This window comes from Conger conger, chromosome 3 (genome assembly GCF_963514075.1).
Source record: "Conger conger chromosome 3, fConCon1.1, whole genome shotgun sequence".
Taxonomy (NCBI): Eukaryota; Metazoa; Chordata; class Actinopteri; order Anguilliformes; family Congridae; genus Conger; species Conger conger.
In genome coordinates, this window is record NC_083762.1 from 7760115 (window position 1) to 7778158 (window position 18044).

Below are 18044 nucleotides of genomic sequence, written 5' to 3' on the forward strand. Positions count from 1 at the left end.
GCAGTGCAGTGGGAGGGGTCATGCCTGATAATGTGTTTCAAAAAGGAAGAAAGTGATTGGCTGGATCATCAATGACAGAAAGGTCGCGACTGTTTGTCACTGTTGCACCACTTGCAAAGTCAGCGAGGAACCAAGGGTACATTTTACGGTTTTAACGAAATTAGCGCCTCAATCACGCTACGATAGTCTAGGACCTGAATTCAGGAAAGGCAGGGGAGAGGTCCCCTCTTATGAAACAAAAAAAAAAACAATGCCGGTTCTCTGGTTTGTTGAGACAATGTGGGAGCAACATGAGTTTTAACCCTCTGCTCTGGAACTATAGTGGCAATGCTGTGCTACTTAAAAACATGGAGCAAATTCACCTCCAATAAAGTCACTCCCTATGATAATATAGCTACTTTACACTTGGCATGACTATTTGAATTTGTCACTGAAAATATTTTTTAAAGTCACATCCTGACAAAAAGGTCTGTATGACCACCACACCCTCACAAATGGGTTAAATCAGATAAGCACTTTAACTCGCAGTTCCACTTTTGGCAAGCGGCCCGTCGGTAGAAGTCTCATGCTTCTAGTCATGCTGACCAGACAATGTTGGATCGAACCTTTTGCCAGTAGTCACAAATTGTGCATGCGTGGTCATACAAAACTAGGATAGGAAAGAATAAAACCTTATAAGCCGTATCTAACGAAACGAACACAAAATACAATCCGATCACCAGCACACCAAAGCTATGCAACCACTCACCATGACGACACCGTGACAAAGCCCAAAGACACGGAGAGCGCCCTGGAGACATGGGGTCGACAAACCTGAAGCCTGCCTGACAGAATCCCCCAAAATTTACAACACAAAACGATGTTAACGGACGCCAATATTCAAAGTTCAGAAGACCGACCAAGTTAATCAGATAGCAGGCCTTTTACATTTTTTCTTAACTGCTTGAATTCTTTTATTTTTTATTCTTTTTTATTTTTTTAAGAAGTTGTCGATTTAGAAGATAACAGAGGTCTTGATTGAACCATTACTTTCCTCCCTCCATTAAGTACTGATGTGCTCAGTAAGACACAGAAGAAAAACATGCACTCCCTCCTCTTCCCCGCTAATAGGATGGATTCCTGTGGAGAGCCACTGGGCCCATTCCAGTCGTTTATTTTTCTGCTCTTCTTTCTTTTCTTTGTTCCTGACCCAGAAATCGATCAAGGTCCACCATCTTTAAGGATACTCCAACCTGTTAAAAGCTCCTTCTAGGAACCTCCAATCTTGCCTTTCAGTAAAGAAACACCGAGAGACATCGAGTATTTTTTTTTTTTGGAGAGAATGGCAAATGATCGACCTGTGGATCCACCTCAGGAACTGACGTGGCTTCAAACATTTGAGCAAGGAGCAAGGACCAATTCCACTGCCTAACTCGCGTTCTATTGATTTCCCAGTATTTTAGCTCATTTTCCTAGCCTCTCCCAATGGGTGGAGCTAGGAGTAGAAAAAAAAAAAAAAAAAAAAAAAAGAAAAATAAGTGAGTGTGTGAGTGTGTGTTTCAGAGGAGAACCACAGATTTCATTGCTCTCCTGAAGTGCAGATTGCGCATGAACTAGTTCATTAGATTATCAGAATAATGGAACCAACAATACCTGATGAAGAGGATCAGACCAGTCAAGAGGAGGAGGTTTGCCATTACTTTCTAAGCCTTTCTAAGTGTTGTAACATGCCAATGCACGTTTTCAAGCAGTTTTTCAATCTTATCCTCTTAACCCACCAGTTATAGTTTTATCTTGCCAATACTAACTTCCAGAAATAGAAGGTTAACAATATTGCCAAGATTTGAAAGAGGTGGTGAATTGCCTTTGTGTCCAGGTATCCACGGTCTGTCAAGTTTATACGTTCAAGAGGGGAACATCCCAAAAAGATGAGCCGGCAATGGTTAGGGAGCGTGAGCAAAACTATCAGCCAGGTAAGTGTGTGGTGACAGTCGTTCTGTGAAGGGTTTTCACTAAAATGACGTGCCATTTGGCCAGTATTCACTCTATTGCATTTGCAACCAAGAGGTTTGCCGAATGGAATCAGTGGTACAAAAGTAACACTAAAATTTAAATCAAGTGTTTGGTGAAGCAAATGCAAGGAATCTTCGTGAAAAGATTATAGCACTACATATTTTCTTATATACAACATCCATTTTGTTACTTCTTAAAACACAGAATATATGTGAAGATGGATAAACATTATCTGCACGTTTCTCAAAGGTTGGTCTGAGGGGCTGGTTGAGGTACCGTCACAGTGGCCTTGACTGACTCTCCCTTCCTCAAAACCAGAGCTTCAGTTCAGTTCTGCTCAAGTTCCTCACACAAGCTCTTCTTAAAAATAAAAAGACAAACTTTGCGAAATGAGACCATCTGGATGATTCAAAGAGCCAGCTGGAGTGCAACCATTTGGCTTCTTTTAGAGGTGGATGGTTCTCATCGAGTCGCAGTCTTAACGCTCATTTCAAGCCTTCTTGAACATGACCGTACAGGACTCTAGACCAGTGGTTCTTAACCTTATTGGAGGTACTGAACCCTGCAAGCTTCATCGGTGCATTCACCGAACCCTTCGTAATTGGACAAATAAAATACGATTTCTTCAAAACATAGGTATATAATTTTATGACCCCTGCCGAACCCCTGAGACTGTCTCAACGAACCCCTGGGGTTTGAGCGAACCCAGGTTAAGAACCACCGCTCTAGACGGTTAGAAGGCAGAGGGCTAACCGTAGGTGTGATCGGATCAGTTTTGGGGAAGACTGTGGTTATCTGTGGCTTGACGGGACTGACTGAAATAGGATACACTTCCAACGACGCTTTAGGAAGCGGCTAAACAAAAACACCGCAGGGCACGTGAGTGAGCATTTCCCTCCCACTGGAAATACAAACCGGAGGGCTCATCGTACACAGAAACCACAGGGCTACATGTTTGTATGTCCATAACAAGCGCTGCTCCACTGGAGAGAAGCTTCCAGAAAGTTTACCCTGCGATCGCTTTCTGCGCCGCAGAGAGTCGGCGGTCCCGTTCTCCGGTGGTTCCAGCTTTATTATTTCGTTAAGTACATCCCCGCCTCTAGACGGTTAGAAGGCAGAGGGCTAACCGTAGGTGTGATCAGATGGACCTCAGCGGTCTCCTCACGGTCACATCCAGACCTGCTACAAGGCTCCTTTTCTTCACTTCAGCCACTTGGTTATTTTATTTAAATGTTGTTACTTCATACGTTTGATTCACACGTCACAACACATTGTAGTTGCATACGGATACCCAAAGAAATCAGAGGAGAGGCAACACTGCACATCATGTGGCCTATTTGCATGTACACACACATACACACATACACACTATATAATAGTATATACACACGCACACAAAACATAATATTGCTTGAACTAATTGGAAAAAACTGATGGAAGTTTAAGCCGAAAGCAAGACATTCTATACTTGAAGTCCGCACGCAAGAATGCAATGTTTGCCTGATAACCTTCTCAAAGGAAAACAGGCAAAGCAGCTCTATAACAAGCAGAGTGCACTTCAGCTAAACTCCACCCAGCCCTCCAGACACAATTCCCAGGATGCGGGGCTCCAATGAGAAGGTAACCTCCAATGAAAATATAACCTTTCTGCGCGTTCACATAGGCGTGTCCGGAGCTTCCGAAAGCACTGAGCCGCCACATACTTCCAAATGCGTCCAAAGCAAGGACATTCCCGCTGCTCCATTGTTTTCAACGTATTCATTTAAAGATTTAAATGCATTTAAAAGGTACAATAGGTCATTAAACACTTAAATTGGTGAGTCAACATGTCAGTGAGCCTTTTTCAATGATAGGAAGGGATTAACAAAGGTCTTGTAACAATGTTTTAACACATAGATCTTACCGATTGTACGTTTAATTAAGTCACTGAAAGCATTTTCTGATGGTGACACCAGCCGAGAGGCATGAGCACAACAAACTTTAACTTACAGTTCAAGCTTGTAGTGATGTCAAATAAAATATCACAAATGTGCCTAGATGTAAAAGAAACATGAATGCAAGAAATTAACGTACAAGAGGTTAACCGGAGGACCGAGAAGCAAAATATCAGACGTGCGGTTATAGTTATGACAGAAAATACAAGAGAAGGTCACCGCTCAGTGCACACCTAATGCATAATGCATGGTCATCTGATGGCTTCATTTGAAAGCAACGAGCAGAGTCACAGCTAGCATCTGCGCGCCGGTTTAAAGTGCACAAATTGTCGAGTTAAACATTTTGGACAATGTCAAAACATTTCCGTCGTCTGGATAACATCCCAGTCTACACTTGAACCTAACAGATGATGTACCCCCGTCTTGTCCCAAATAGAAGTGCTACCAAAAGCAGCTTGGTAATGGATATGAATTTTTCATGGTCGGAGAACAGGCTGCGCATAGAAGCAGAAGGCAGATAAGAGTACAGGGCTAAAGACGGGAAGGCTTTTCCCCACACAGACCCGGAGCCGTGTAGGCATTCTCAGGCCAGCGCAAGCATCAGTACCGGCACGTTAACATGCTAACACATACTAAGATTCCCCCGCATTCCTTTCACAGATCGACAAGAGCCGTCAAGCAAGCATACCGAGAAAGCTAGAGAGTCCGAAACCGGTTCTGACAAATATTTGAATTTCTCCTTTGAGCAAAGAAACGGGGGGGGGAGACTGTGGTTATCTGTGGCTTGACGGGACTGACTGAAATAGGATACACTTCCAACGACGCTTTAGGAAGCGGCTAAACAAAAACACCGCAGGGCACGTGAGTGAGCAGTGCCCTCCCACTGGAACTACAAACAACCGGAGGGCTCATCGTACACAGAAACCACAGGGCTACATGTTTGTGTGTCCATAACAAGCGCTGCTCCACTGGAGAGAAGCTTCCAGAAAGTTTACGCTGCGATCGCTTTCTGCGCTGCAGAGAGTCGGCGGTCCGGTTCTCCGGTGGTTCCAGCTTTATTATTTCGTTAAGTACATCCCCGCCCGCGCTGACCCTCTCTGGTCTATTCAGCAGAAAAAGTGCTCTAACACTGCCCTGGGCCCTGTGGGTGATGGATGTGGTGGAACGGAGACAGCGCGCATCGTTTTTCCGTCTAATAAATTGATAGAAAAATGAATCAGTGGGGATCAGGCCTCGGCACCCTGCGCGATTAAAGACATGGAGAAAAAGGACGGAGAGTCCCGTTCGCATTGCCCCCTGACGCCGACCGCCACCCGTCAGCCCAACCTCACCTCACCCCATTACACCTACACGCGTCCTAAAACGACTTCCGTTTGCACTCAGCCCGTCAAATTTACCACACTGCAGCCAACCGACGTCGTCCACGTCTAATTTTCCACACCGTATTAACCTTGCACTCAATCCCCAATTAACACACCGTGCTGAAATTCACTTACACTCGATCTGCTGCCGATCTGCACCGCAGCACACTGAACTTGCACTCATTGCCACTGACTCTACCAAACTGCAATGAAGCTACATTAATGCCCTCTTACTTTACCACACTGCACCATTCCCAACCCCCTCTCCCCACACTGCAGTGCTCCCCTCTTCAGCGCTCGGCTAAAACGCCCCCCTCCCCCCTTCTGAAACGCATCCAGACATACTGTATCGGCCAGGTAGCCGTGAGCGAGAGCGGGCAGGGGTATCGCTCAGCTAGCGGGCTAGCGAGAGCTTACAGGTACCGTATGCGGCCATGGTTACTGACTGCGCGCAGATGCCCGGCTTTGGCATATGGAGCAGGTTGTCAGCGCATTAATAAATTGCTGGCAGGGTGTATGTCACACGATGATGAACAGTGTTCACACTCCTGCCCCCGGGGGGGGTTTTTGCGGGGGTGGAGGGGCGGGGGCGGTGCGTAGCGCGCCCTCGTTCTCCCCGCCACTCACACCGATCCCGGCGATTCTGCGGAGAGCCCGGCGAAGGTACACCGCTCTATAAATAGCAGAGCGGTGCTGCGTTTTTTTGTTTTTGTTTTTTTTATCCGCGCGAGGCTATTTGTGGCTCTGAGAACTACAAAGGGCTCCCTGCTCACCGACGTCAGCAGCGCTGCGCTGCGGTGAGGGGGTGGGGGGGGGGGGATGAGGAGGGGGTTCGGATAATGCATTCGCATCAATTCACAGGAGAATTCAGAGAGTCTATTTCTAGCCCGGTGATGAGACTTGGGGCCACACAGGATGGTTAGCGTGCCTGTGTGTGCGTGTGCAAGAGAGAGAGAGAGAGAGAGAGAGACAGAGAGACAGAGAGAGATAGAAAACGGTGTGTGTACATGACCGTGCGTGCGTGCATGTGTATATATATGTGTGTGTGTGTGTGTGTGTGTGTGTGTGTGTGTGGGGCTCTGATTCACTTGGTGCCATAGTAGCAGACAGTGTGTGAGGGACACTGTGTGGTTGGGAGTAGAAGCCCCCCAGAGAGATGCTGGATTAGCAGAGACGCCAGCCACACACCCGGCTGGGTAAACATCATCAGCAAACTATGGAAAGTAAACGGGCACAATCACTCACACTCTCACACGCACGCACACACGCACGCAGGCAGGGGCAAGCACACACACACACACGTGCATGCTCGCAAGCACACACATTTTACACACGCACACACACACACACACACACCTGCTGTAGGTAACAGGCTCACCCCAGATTCCCCCAAAGTGCTGAAACCTGCCGTCTTTATACGAGTGCATTAGCGGACTCTGAAGGGGTTTAATTCAGACCCAGCTTTACCGCGTTCTTTACGACACCCCCTCCCTCCCCGCTCTCAACACGAACCCCCAAACTCCACAGAGCCGAGACGCCCAAGCATCCCGCCATTTCCGCAGTATTGCATCATTCCCAAACCTCCGGGGAGAAAATGTAGTGTTTTTCCCCCACAAAGACGAGACTCTTCCCTTTATGTGCGCATTTCTGCTCGTCACTGCAACCTGCCCTGCGACGCGGTCCTCCCAAACAGGCAACGCGGCGCCACAGAGTCTGTTCATTCAGAGGCCCCTCGGTCAAACTCGCAGACATCGAGTCGGAGGGCCACACAGAGCAGGAGCGAGCAGGCCGCGCGTGCCCGGCTGGCCAGAGGGGGCGCTGTTTCCAGTCAAATGAAACCCCTTCCTACCTGTCAGACGCGACAGCACATTAACATAGTGGAGCACCGTGGCCAGACTGGCAGAGTAACATGTGCTGTACCCTTCCCAGACACACACAGACACACAGACACACAGACACACAGACACACAGACACACAGACACACAGACACACAGACACACAGACACACAGACACAGACACAAGCACGCTGCGGTCTGCTGGACCAGATAAAGTATGCACACACGCACACACACACGCACGCACACACACCAGATAAAACACACACACCACTCACCTGCACCAGATAAAACGCACACAACACTCACCTGCACCAGATAAAACACACACAACACTCACCTGCACCAGATAAAACACACACAACACTCACCTGCACCAGATAAAACACACACAACACTCACCTGCACCAGATAAAACACACGACACTCACCTGCACCAGGAATATGATGAGGAAGTAGAAATTGGCGATTCGTCGGAACTGCTCAAACAGGTTCTTTGGCAGAAAGTTCCAAATGGTATACTAAAAACAAAAGAGAGAGAGAGAGAGAGAGAGGGGAACAAAAAGAACACCAGTTCAATGAACGAATAAACAACATCTAACGCTGGACAGTGGAGCGCTGCCCACGCCACCCTTTCACGCCGTGGTAATGTGGCGCTTAAGCACTCGAGGCCTGGGGGTTAGGGACGGGGGGGGGGGGGGGACCAGCGGCAGGATTAAACGTAGCATTGGCTGTTCATCCCCGCTCATATTCATGCGTTTCCCGCGGAGCGCCGGCGGCATGAATGGAGCGCTGCTCCTCTGATCTCCTTCAGAGCCGCGGCTCTTTCTCCCGGGGGCTGCAGGTGAGGCGCTCCGGCGGCCGGGATTAGCCGCTTATCTGCGATTCCGCCCGCCGCTAAACGCAGAGCCGCTTCCCCGAGTGCCCGGGCAGGCCGTGGCCTTTCGGGCGGCCTGCGATGGCCGATAAGGCTCCAGTATCAAAGCACAGTACAAGGCCATCGACCAACGGCAGGGAGTTACACTGGCCCGCGCACAACACGCCATTGTCAAGTTAAAGGTGCGTAGAACACTTTAGTCTGGTCTGGTCTGGTCTATAAGAGAGAGAGAGAGAGAGAGAGAGAGAGAGAGAGAGAGGGGGGGGGGCAAGCAAGAGACATGGGGTTTAGCAGAGAAGGAGAGAGCGAGAGAAAGGTAGGAGGGAGGGATAGAGAGAGATCAGGAGAGACTGGAAAAGTGGATACAGACAGGGAGAGAAAAGTATGCAGAGAAAGAGAGGGATAAAGAAAGAGAGGGAGAGAAAAAGAGGGGGCGAGACAGAGAGAGGGAGAAAGAGGGGGTGAGAGGAGAGAGGGAAGAGGCAGGATGATGGAAGGCTGACGCAGGAGAAGTGTAAACGCTGCAGAGAGGGTAATTAAAGCGTGTTTACACTGTCATGCCAGAGAGGAGCTGATTGGACGATCTGCTGTGGGACCCTTGGCAGCACCATAAATCCCCCCCCCACCTCCCCCCTCTCCCCCGCCTCCCCCCACCACCTCCCCTTCAGCACCGCACCCCTCCTCCTGTCGCGGGGACAGATTTAGGGAAGCCAAGCGGAGCTCCAGAACAGATTGAACCTCGCGTCCCACAGGCCTGCTAATAGCGCCTCCTGTAAATTTGGCTTGTGCGGAAACAGCACTCCTCCTGACTGACAGATAACGGTCCTCTGTGGGGGGGGATGAGCATGGGGAGGAGGCGGGGGGGATGGAGGAGGAGGGGGAAGAAAGGATACAGAGAGCATGGAGAACAGAGAGGAGAGGGAGATGACAGGAAGAAGCAGTCGGAGAGATGCCTGAGCTCTGACGTGGTCCCACAGACCTCCGCTGGCAGGAAGAGGGCCGCAGAGAAAGCAGGACGGGAGCGAGAGAGAAGCGAGAGAGAGAGGGGCAGCGTTGAGGCAGAGGAGGAGCCAGGCTTGCCAGTTTCCAGTCCTTAAATGGCCCGGGACTGCAGGAACACTTCTAATGCCAAAGGATTACTCCCCCCACCTGGACTGGCAGGTGTTTGGGTTCCCGGTTTAAAATTAGCATTGTTAATTAAAATGACATACACATTCCCTGTGGCCGACCAAAGTCCCTCTTCACCAGAACCAAACATCTGGGTCCTGCTCTTACGGTCACGAATCAAAAACATATTTTGTTTACATCATCACATTATTGGCATTTGGCTTATCCAAAGCGACGTATAGTTGATTAGACGAAGCAGCAGACAATCCTCCCCTGGAGCAATGCAGGGTTAAGGGCCCAACGGCTGTGCGGATCTTATTGTGGATTAGAACCACAAACCTTGTGTGTCCCAGTCATTTACCTTAACCACTATGCTATAGGCCGCATCTGGTGGTGGTGGTGGTGGTGGTGTTTGTGTGTGTGCGTGTGCGTGTGTGTGGATCTTTCAGCAAAATATGTCGTAACCGTGCAGTAGAGAAAGAGAGAAAACTATGGACCAAACTTAAGATGGATGAATAGTCAACAGCTCATGTACCAACAATCACTGAGAAAAAACATTCCTGTGAAAGGAACGGGACTCAGTATGCGGGCACAACTATTTTGACCTTTGATGCAACACAATGCGACGCAGGACAATGCGTGTGACACGTCGGAGAACTGCTCTCATGAGAACGACCGTCCTCACTTCTGCATTTTCAGCCAGCTGAACAATTGAGAACCAACGGCGTTCAATTCCACCACAACCCGTTAGAGCAGTTGCACAAGTTTCCCATTCAAACAGTTTCGCTTGGTTTTTGTAAGGTTTTTGTAATGTCCAAGCCAAAGTATTTCATAAGTAAATAAAATAAAATAAATATTACGAAATAGATTGTAAGGCGTTTTTGTTTGTTTTCGCCCGATGTCACACACATCTGAACAAAATATTTGTGTGGTTTCACACAAAATGGGGAACCTGTCTGCATGTTGAAAAGGCTCCAAGGTGCTTCAAATTCTCCTTTGAGGAGGCGCCAAATTCCGAGTGACGAAGGCGATATACGGTTAAAAATGCGGAACCGGTTGACCACTTCCCCAGCGCAACGGTCCTGTGCCATCAGCTGTTTCATCACGTCTTTCAGCAGCCATCTCCCACACGGCCTATAATACACACTGAAAAGTGGATATGAAAGTCTGCGAAAGACGCTCGGTCAGCAGCCAGACCAGGAGAAGGACAGAGACTGGGCCACCATGCAGGGGGGGGCAGGGGACCAGGAGAAGGATAGAGACTGGGCCACCATGCAGGGGGGGCAGGGGACCAGGAGAAGGATAGAGACTGAGCCACCATGCAGGGGGGGCAGGGGACCAGGAGAAGGACAGAGACTGGGCCACCATGCAGGGGGGGCAGGGGACCAGGAGAAGGACAGAGACTGGGCCACCATGCAGGGGGGGCAGGGGACCAGGAGAAGGACAGAGACTGGGCCACCATGCAGGGGGGCAGGAACGGGGGGCGGAGAATGGGGGGCGGGGAACGGGGTCCGGGGGGCGGAGAATGGGGGGCGGGGAACAGGGTCCCGGGTACGGGGGGCAGAGAATGCTACGGGTCGGGGAACGGGATCCAGGGGTCGGGGAACGGGGTCTAGGGGTCGGGGAACGGGATCCAGGTGCCGGGGAACAGGGTCCAGGGGGGCAGGGAACGGGGAACGGGGTCCAGGGGTCGGGGAACGGGGTCCAGGGGTCGGGGAACGGGATCCAGGGGGGCAGGGAACAGGGTCGGGGAACGGGATCCAGGGGTCGGGGAACGGGATCCAGGGGTCGGGGAACGGGATCCAGGGGTCGGGGAACGGGATCCAGGGGTCGGGGAACGGGATCCAGGGGTCGGGGAACGGGATCCAGGGGGGCAGGGAATGGGGAACGGGATCCAGGGGAACGGGATCCAGGGGAACGGGATCCAGGGGAACGGGATCCAGGGGAACGGGATCCAGGGGTCGGGGAACGGGATCCAGGGGGGCAGGGAATGGGGAACGGGATCCAGGGGGGCAGGGGACGGGGTCCGGGGGGGCAGGGGACGGGGTCCGGGGGGGCAGGGGACGGGGTCCGGGGGGTGGAGAATGGGGGGCAGGGGACGGGGACCGAGGTCGCCGAGCGAGCGTCAGCCTACCTTGGAAGACACGATCCTGTTGTCGCAGAATTTGGGTGGGATGAAGACCTCGGTGGCGGGGCTGGGGCGGTGTCCCACGCAGACGGTGCGGCTGTCCACCCTCCGCTCGTCCCCCCGGAGCTGCAGGAGAAACACCACCGTCACGCCAACGTCACGCCACCGTCACGCCAACATCACGCCTCCGTCTACCCACCTGCAGCGCACTCCTGCGCCTGGACACGGCAGGAACAACAGTGTGTACGCACGCCCAGCACAGCCACAGCCACAGCCACAGCCACAGCCACAGCACACGGGCACGGGCCCACTACCTGTGGTTCCCGCACGCTGGGAAACGTTTGTGCCGCGGGGTCGGCTCGGCTAGTTCGGCTTAAGCTCGTAGCAGGTTACCGTGACGACGCTTGCTAATGGCCTACAAATTAAAAATAACATTGTTCTGCATTTAGCTGACCGGTAACGCGTTTGTATAAGACATTCTTTTGACGAGTGAGAGGCCAGTGTTCAGATCTCACCTTGCTTGGCAATATTTTACTATTTTACAATATTTGGAACTCAGAGTTCACAAGGGTCACTAAAAACATTCGTCACCATCAGACCTAGGTCAAATACGTAATCGATTTGGTGCTGATCTTACGCAATTGAACCAACCGAGAGGACTATAAGGTGGGGGGTTTGAGTATTTCATACGTTCCAATACACCAGATAAACTCTGTAAAGTGTCAAAAAGCATTTGAATCCAAAAGGATTACGTATTTGACCCAGGTGTGGTCACTATGCGGTCCTGGACTAAGGAACCACTCACTGAACACAAAGTCCTAGCTAGACTTCTTACGAGTTTGGCACATTCAAATAGAGGATAATCAGATTCCACAAGGACAAGTCGGTACAGGACTTTCAGCATGTACATTTCACTGCGCATATCATCAATAGTTCCTTGAATTTCATTAGCTTGCATGGCTTTTTAAAAATTCTGTTTTTTTTTTTTGGTTTTGTTTTGTTTTAAGAAGCATAAGCTTAACAATCACCTATTGTTCGGTTCCTCCGGCCTAACGGCGGTAAATCTCGACAGAAACATTTTTGTAAAGATTGCTCTGGGATTAGGCATTCCAACGTCAGCGGCGTTATGAGCGGGGAGCTCTAATGAGAAAAAGGGCTTCAGGCTGGCAGGGCCGAACGCTGGCAGGAGTCCACCTCCAGGAGCCTCCGCTCGCCGGCCCGAGACATTGATCATTAACAGCTCGTAAACTCGAATTGCAGGAATGCCTGCGGTCGTCTCCTCAGGAGATATTTACAGGCAACGGTTATCTGTTGCCGGGACGGTCGTATTCGGACTCGTCCTTGGAGAAAGGAAGGTTACGGAGTGCGCTGGTTTTAAGTGCTTACGCACCGCTTTAATGAGTATGGTTTCCGCCGGCCTGTTAAGCCGCTGCCGGCGAACCGGCCGAACTCCCACTCGACTGTGTCGATGCGGTCCGATTCCAACCGCCATCTTCACCGCGGTTCGAATCGGACATAATCCTCCAGACATAAAACGCTGTTTACGTCTGGAGGTTTATCTCACGGAGACGCTGTTAGGGCGTGCAGGGGAGAGGTACACGCCTGGCACACAAGGCCGTATGATATCTCCAGCCACTCCTCCGGCGAGCACAAGGACGGTGGCCCCAGGAACGTGGCTCTGCCGTACAGAGGCAGGGCCAGCTGAACCGTGGGTTAATTCTCCTGAGGCGAGGTCTGCCCCCTGTAATCACTCAGCCCACCACGCACCGGGGGGAGGGGAACGGGAGGGACTCCACACCACTGCAGGCCACGCCACCTACTCAGCAACCGCACAACGTTTAACCGGATTACCACATGTTGGGGTACAGAGGGCACCGCCCCCAAGCACCATCTATCTACCCACAACGCATTAAAACACCAACCCCCACAATGCATTAAAACACCAACCCCCACAATGCATTAACACACCAACCCCCACAATGCATTAAAACACCAACCCCCACAATGCATTAAAACACCAACCCCCACAATGCATTAAAACACCAACCCCCACAATGCATTAAAACACCAACCCCCACAATGCATTAAAACACCAACCCCCACAATGCATTAAAACACCAACCCCCACAATGCATTAAAACACCAACCCCCACAATGCATTAAAACACCAACCCCCACAATGCATTAAAACACCAACCCCCACAACGCATTAAAACACCAACCCCCACAACGCATTAAAACACCAACCCCCGCAACGCATCAAAACACCAACCCCCGCAATGCATTAAAACACCAACCCCCGCAACGCATTAAAACACCAACCCCCGCAATGCATTAAAACACCAACCCCCACAACGCATTAAAACACCAACCACCCCAACGCATTAAAACACCAACCACCCCAACGCATTAAAACACCAACCCACACAACGCATTAAAACACCAACCCCCACAACGCATTAAAACACCAACCCCCACAACGCATTAAAACACCAACCCCCACAACGCATTAAAACACCAATCCTGACGATGCATTAAAAGTCAATCCTGACAACGCAATAAAACACCAATCTCCACAATGCATCAAAACGCCACGCCTCTCAATGCATGAAAACACCGATCCGCCCCAACGCAATGAGACGCCAGTCACAGTCAGCGCAGAGCCACTCCTACGCTTAGCGGTCGTTAGCTCGCACGTCTCGCTCAGTGATGAAACACGGTCACCTCCCACCGTGCTTTTAGTGCCATTTTATATTCCCCCCCTCCCCCCAGTGACCGGAGCAGAGTCCCCCATCCCCATCCCCCCTCACCACCGAATGGAGCAGAGTCCCCATCCCCCATCTCCCATCTCCCCCACAGCAACTGGAGCAGAGTCCCCCATCACCCCTCTCCCCCTCTCCCCCTCTCCCCCGACTGGAGCAGAGTGCCCTCATCCCCCCCCTCTCCCCCCCCACCAACTGGAGCAGTGTTTTAGGGCAAAGAACAAGCCCCACAGCCATTACCACGGCCGTGAATAATTCAGACAGCCCCTAAGAGGGATCCCCGGGTCCACGGAACAGCACGAGAGGTCACGCCCGCCCGGGGGCGCGGGGGGTCCACGAGCAGCTGGTGGTCCACCTGGAGGAGCCTGGGAAACGTAGTGCTGAACAGGTGGGTACGGAACACAAAGCAGCTGCGTTCCCTCCTCCCCCCCCTCCCCCGGTTTGTTAATCACGAACGTAAAAATTTTAAATCGCACAAATGTCAAGTGCAAGAGGAGGCGCAGGACTTGAGTGCACTTAAAGACGTCCGTTTTGTACCCCGCTCCGAATCCACTCAGATCGCACCGTCCCACTCCCTATAATGGCGTTCCAGCCCGGTGGGCATGCATTAACTCCGCTTTCTCCTCTTTGGCAGGCACAGCCGACGAAACACCTTCAGGTAGAGTAATAAGCTGATAGCTCAGCTGGGAGATTTTGTGTACATCCAATCAATGGGGGTGAGGAGGGCTCGGTAAATCTGGAAGGCGAAGCGGCCCTTGTCCCCTGTGCCTGTTATCGGAGCCTTCCTGCTGGCACCGCCTTCAGCCCAGGCACCCCGGGCTGCCAGGACCCCTGTCCTGGGACGTCACCAGGGCCTCGGTCGGTTTGGGTCACCTCCGAGGACCTCCTCATGGCTTCACCACTTCATCGCGCCTGGAGTGTTCATTCACAATGCTCAACTCAACCTATTAAGACCCTTGGCATGCTGCGTCTTTAGAAGATGAAGACGATGAAGAGGAAGACAATGAAGAGGAAGATCATAATGAGGAGAAAGAGGCAGCCCGATTTGGCACGAACGACCATGACATAAAACCCCAATTCCCACTTGAGTGACAAACCCAATGAGGCAAATGTTTTGGGTGTTCTACTGAATCTATAAAACGCACAGTTTGAGCTAAATTTGAGGAAGGAGGCAGATGAGGAGGATGAAGGAGGATGAAGGAGAAATGGCAGGGACTGGATACACAGGATATGAGAGTTTGGTCCAAGGGCAAAGGCGGCGAGGAGAAAGGTGAGATAAAGGAGGAGGTGAGAAAGAGAAAGAGAAAGAGAGGGAGAGCATAACTTCTCGTGTATCTAACTTCACATCAACGGTCTCAGTGACCCCTGAGTGGACTCTGGACCAGAATAAAGGAACGCCTGGATGCATGCTGGGAAGATATCGCTCGGTTTGAATAATCACACCGAGCGGTATCTCGCCCACCAACGGCAGCGCCCTATCAGTGTTCGCATAGATCAAAAGGACAAACTAAAAATCCCTCCAAATTCTCCTACAGGCAAGTCAACAAGGCACAAAGTTAAGAGTGCACCTATGGGAGTTTTATGTAGCAGAAATTCAGAAGCACTTTTTCCCCCCAGACACAGACACACAGACACACAGACACACAGACAGGGTTGGGAAGGCGCTCAGCGGCCTAGTGTCAGTGGTGGCCTGTGATTGGACGTGAGGAACGGGGTAAGTGACCGCTTCGCTCCTGCATTTAGTTTCTCACGCCCGATGCCCGATGCCCTCTCCCCCACTCCGGGAGTCATTAACCGCGAGAACAACGTTGTAACAGCGCTGAGTCAAGGTTACAGCCCCCCCCACACACACACTGCCACACACACTGCCACACACACACACACACACACACACACACACACACACACACACACACACACACACACACACACACACACACACACACACAGAATAAAGCTTTCACTTTACAGAGGCAGATATTCTGAGAATATAAATCATCCCCGTCAAGCGAGAACAGGAAAGTGTCTGCATATTAAAAGGGGAAATCGTGGAATGAGAAAGCCTGAGGGTAGGCGTGCTCAGAGGCATTGATTCTCTTAAAGGGAACGGAGTGTTAAATATAATGAGGGTGAGATCTCGGGTCGCCCGGCCCCTTTCACTTCAGTCTTACGTGACTGTAAAACTCATTTTTGCTAAAAAAAGGCGCGGTCAAGGAGCTGCCAGAGGAGCCGACCGCAAGATCGCCGCATCAAGGCCAAAGGTCAAAGGTCAAAACGTTCCTACTCCCAACTCCCGAAAGCCAGGGCCAGTGAAAACCAAAGCAAAAAAAAAAAAGAAAAAAGAATAGTTTTGTTAATAGTCTTATAAACTGCGGCTTGACGAAGGCACTGCCAACGTCAGGTTGTGGTTCGGGATCGATAACGCAAACACAGAAGAGTACACCGGCCTGGGAGTCAGTTGCACGGAAATAAAGGGTATAGTAAATACTGGAGGCAGCGGACATAAGCCCTTACAACATTAGCCCAAGCTTTAAGGGTAATTAAGCTCACACTGTAAAAAAATAAATAAATAAAAATAAAAATAAAAATAAAAATAAAAGGACTTTGGCAGAGAGCGATGGCAGAGAGTGAAAGGACCTGAACCTTACAGAATCTGCAGTATCACAGAGCGCTGTGTTACACCTGCAACACCAGATCATATCTTAATGCCTGACCGCTGCCAAGCGCAGAGTAGCCATGTATTCGGATACCTTATAAAGAGAGCGCAGCTAGGAGGGAAGGAGAGTGTGTGTGTGTGTGTGTGTGTGTGTGTGTGTGTCTACGGGAGTTTGACTGCCTGCAAAACAAACTGCCACCATCCAAGGCTAGTCCACTGTTGGGATTGTAACGGTGTAGGAAGACAAGAAAGAGTTTCCAACGCGAGTGAATGAGTGAGTGAGTGAGTGAGTGAGTGAGTGAGTGAGTGAGTGAGTGAGTGAGTATGAGAGAGTGAGTGTGTGAGTGAGTATGAGAGAGCGTGAGAGTGAGTGAGTGAGTGAGTGAGTGAGTATGAGAGAGTGAGTGTGTGTGAGTGAGTGAGTATGAGAGAGTGAGTGTGTGTGAGTGAGTGAGTATGAGAGTGTGAGAGTGAGTGAGTGAGTATGAGTGAGTGAGAGTGTGAGTAAGTGAGTGAGTATGAGAGTGTGAGAGTGAGTGAGTGAGTGAGTGAGTATGAGAGTGTGAGAGTGAGTGAGAGTGAGAGAGTGAGTGAGTGAGTATGAGAGTGTGAGAGTGAGTGAGAGTGAGAGAGTGAGTGAGTGAGTATGAGAGTGAGTGTGTGTGAGTGAGTGAGTGAGTATGAGAGAGTGAGTGTGTGTGAGTGAGTGAGTGAGTATGAGTATGAGTGTGAGTGTGAGAGTGTGAGTATGAGAGAGTGAGAGAGTGAGTGTGAGAGAGTGAGAGAGTGAGTTAGTGTGTGAGTGAGTGAGTGAGGTAGTGAGGCAGTGAGGCAGTGAGAGAGTGAGGCAGTGAGTGAGAGTGAGAGTGAGGCAGTGAGAGAGTGAGAGAGTGAGGATAAGTGAGCAAGCGAATGCGTGTGGGACAGGCTTGTGGGATGGCAGCTGATAAACACTGCAGCACACAGGTAAATCAACAGCGCGAGACAATAAACAAGCTGGCATTAAACCGTCAGAACAGTCGAGCAATGACATAATTATCACAGATAGCTGCGCGTAGGGTAATCTCATCAATCTCTGATGCAAGCAGGATACCGCACACAGCACTTCTGCTGGTTCATGCTCCACAGCGTTGTTTTCGCTTCCCTCTTGAGCAGCAGGAACGCAAAACGTCCGTTATATAAAACAACAAAGAAGAATTAAATGAGGAAGACAAACAAAGTCAGTCCAACGCTCGATTTAAATGCTTCTTTTTCCCCATCTGAGGTGATTTTTATGCGGACCGTTATTTTTATTAAGAGAATAATTCTATACAATGGTTTCTCCTTTTGCCCGTTATAAGCCATTAGGCAACTGAAATTACTGAGTGGGCCTTCAGGTAGGGATTCAAAT

General features: G+C 50.5%; 1 protein-coding gene across 6 annotated transcripts in view; it reads right to left on the minus strand.

The window, feature by feature from the left end:
- Positions 1 to 18044, minus strand: part of atp11c (ATPase phospholipid transporting 11C) — a 68910-nt gene that overhangs the window by 33801 nt on the left and 17065 nt on the right. For all 6 annotated transcript variants that reach the window (XM_061233747.1, XM_061233748.1, XM_061233745.1 and 3 more), the window contains exons 2-3: positions 11243 to 11362; positions 7556 to 7645 (exon numbers count right to left, since the gene is read on the minus strand). In XM_061233747.1, the coding sequence (XP_061089731.1) occupies positions 7556 to 7645; positions 11243 to 11362 (210 nt within the window). The remainder of the gene's footprint in view (positions 1 to 7555; positions 7646 to 11242; positions 11363 to 18044) is intronic.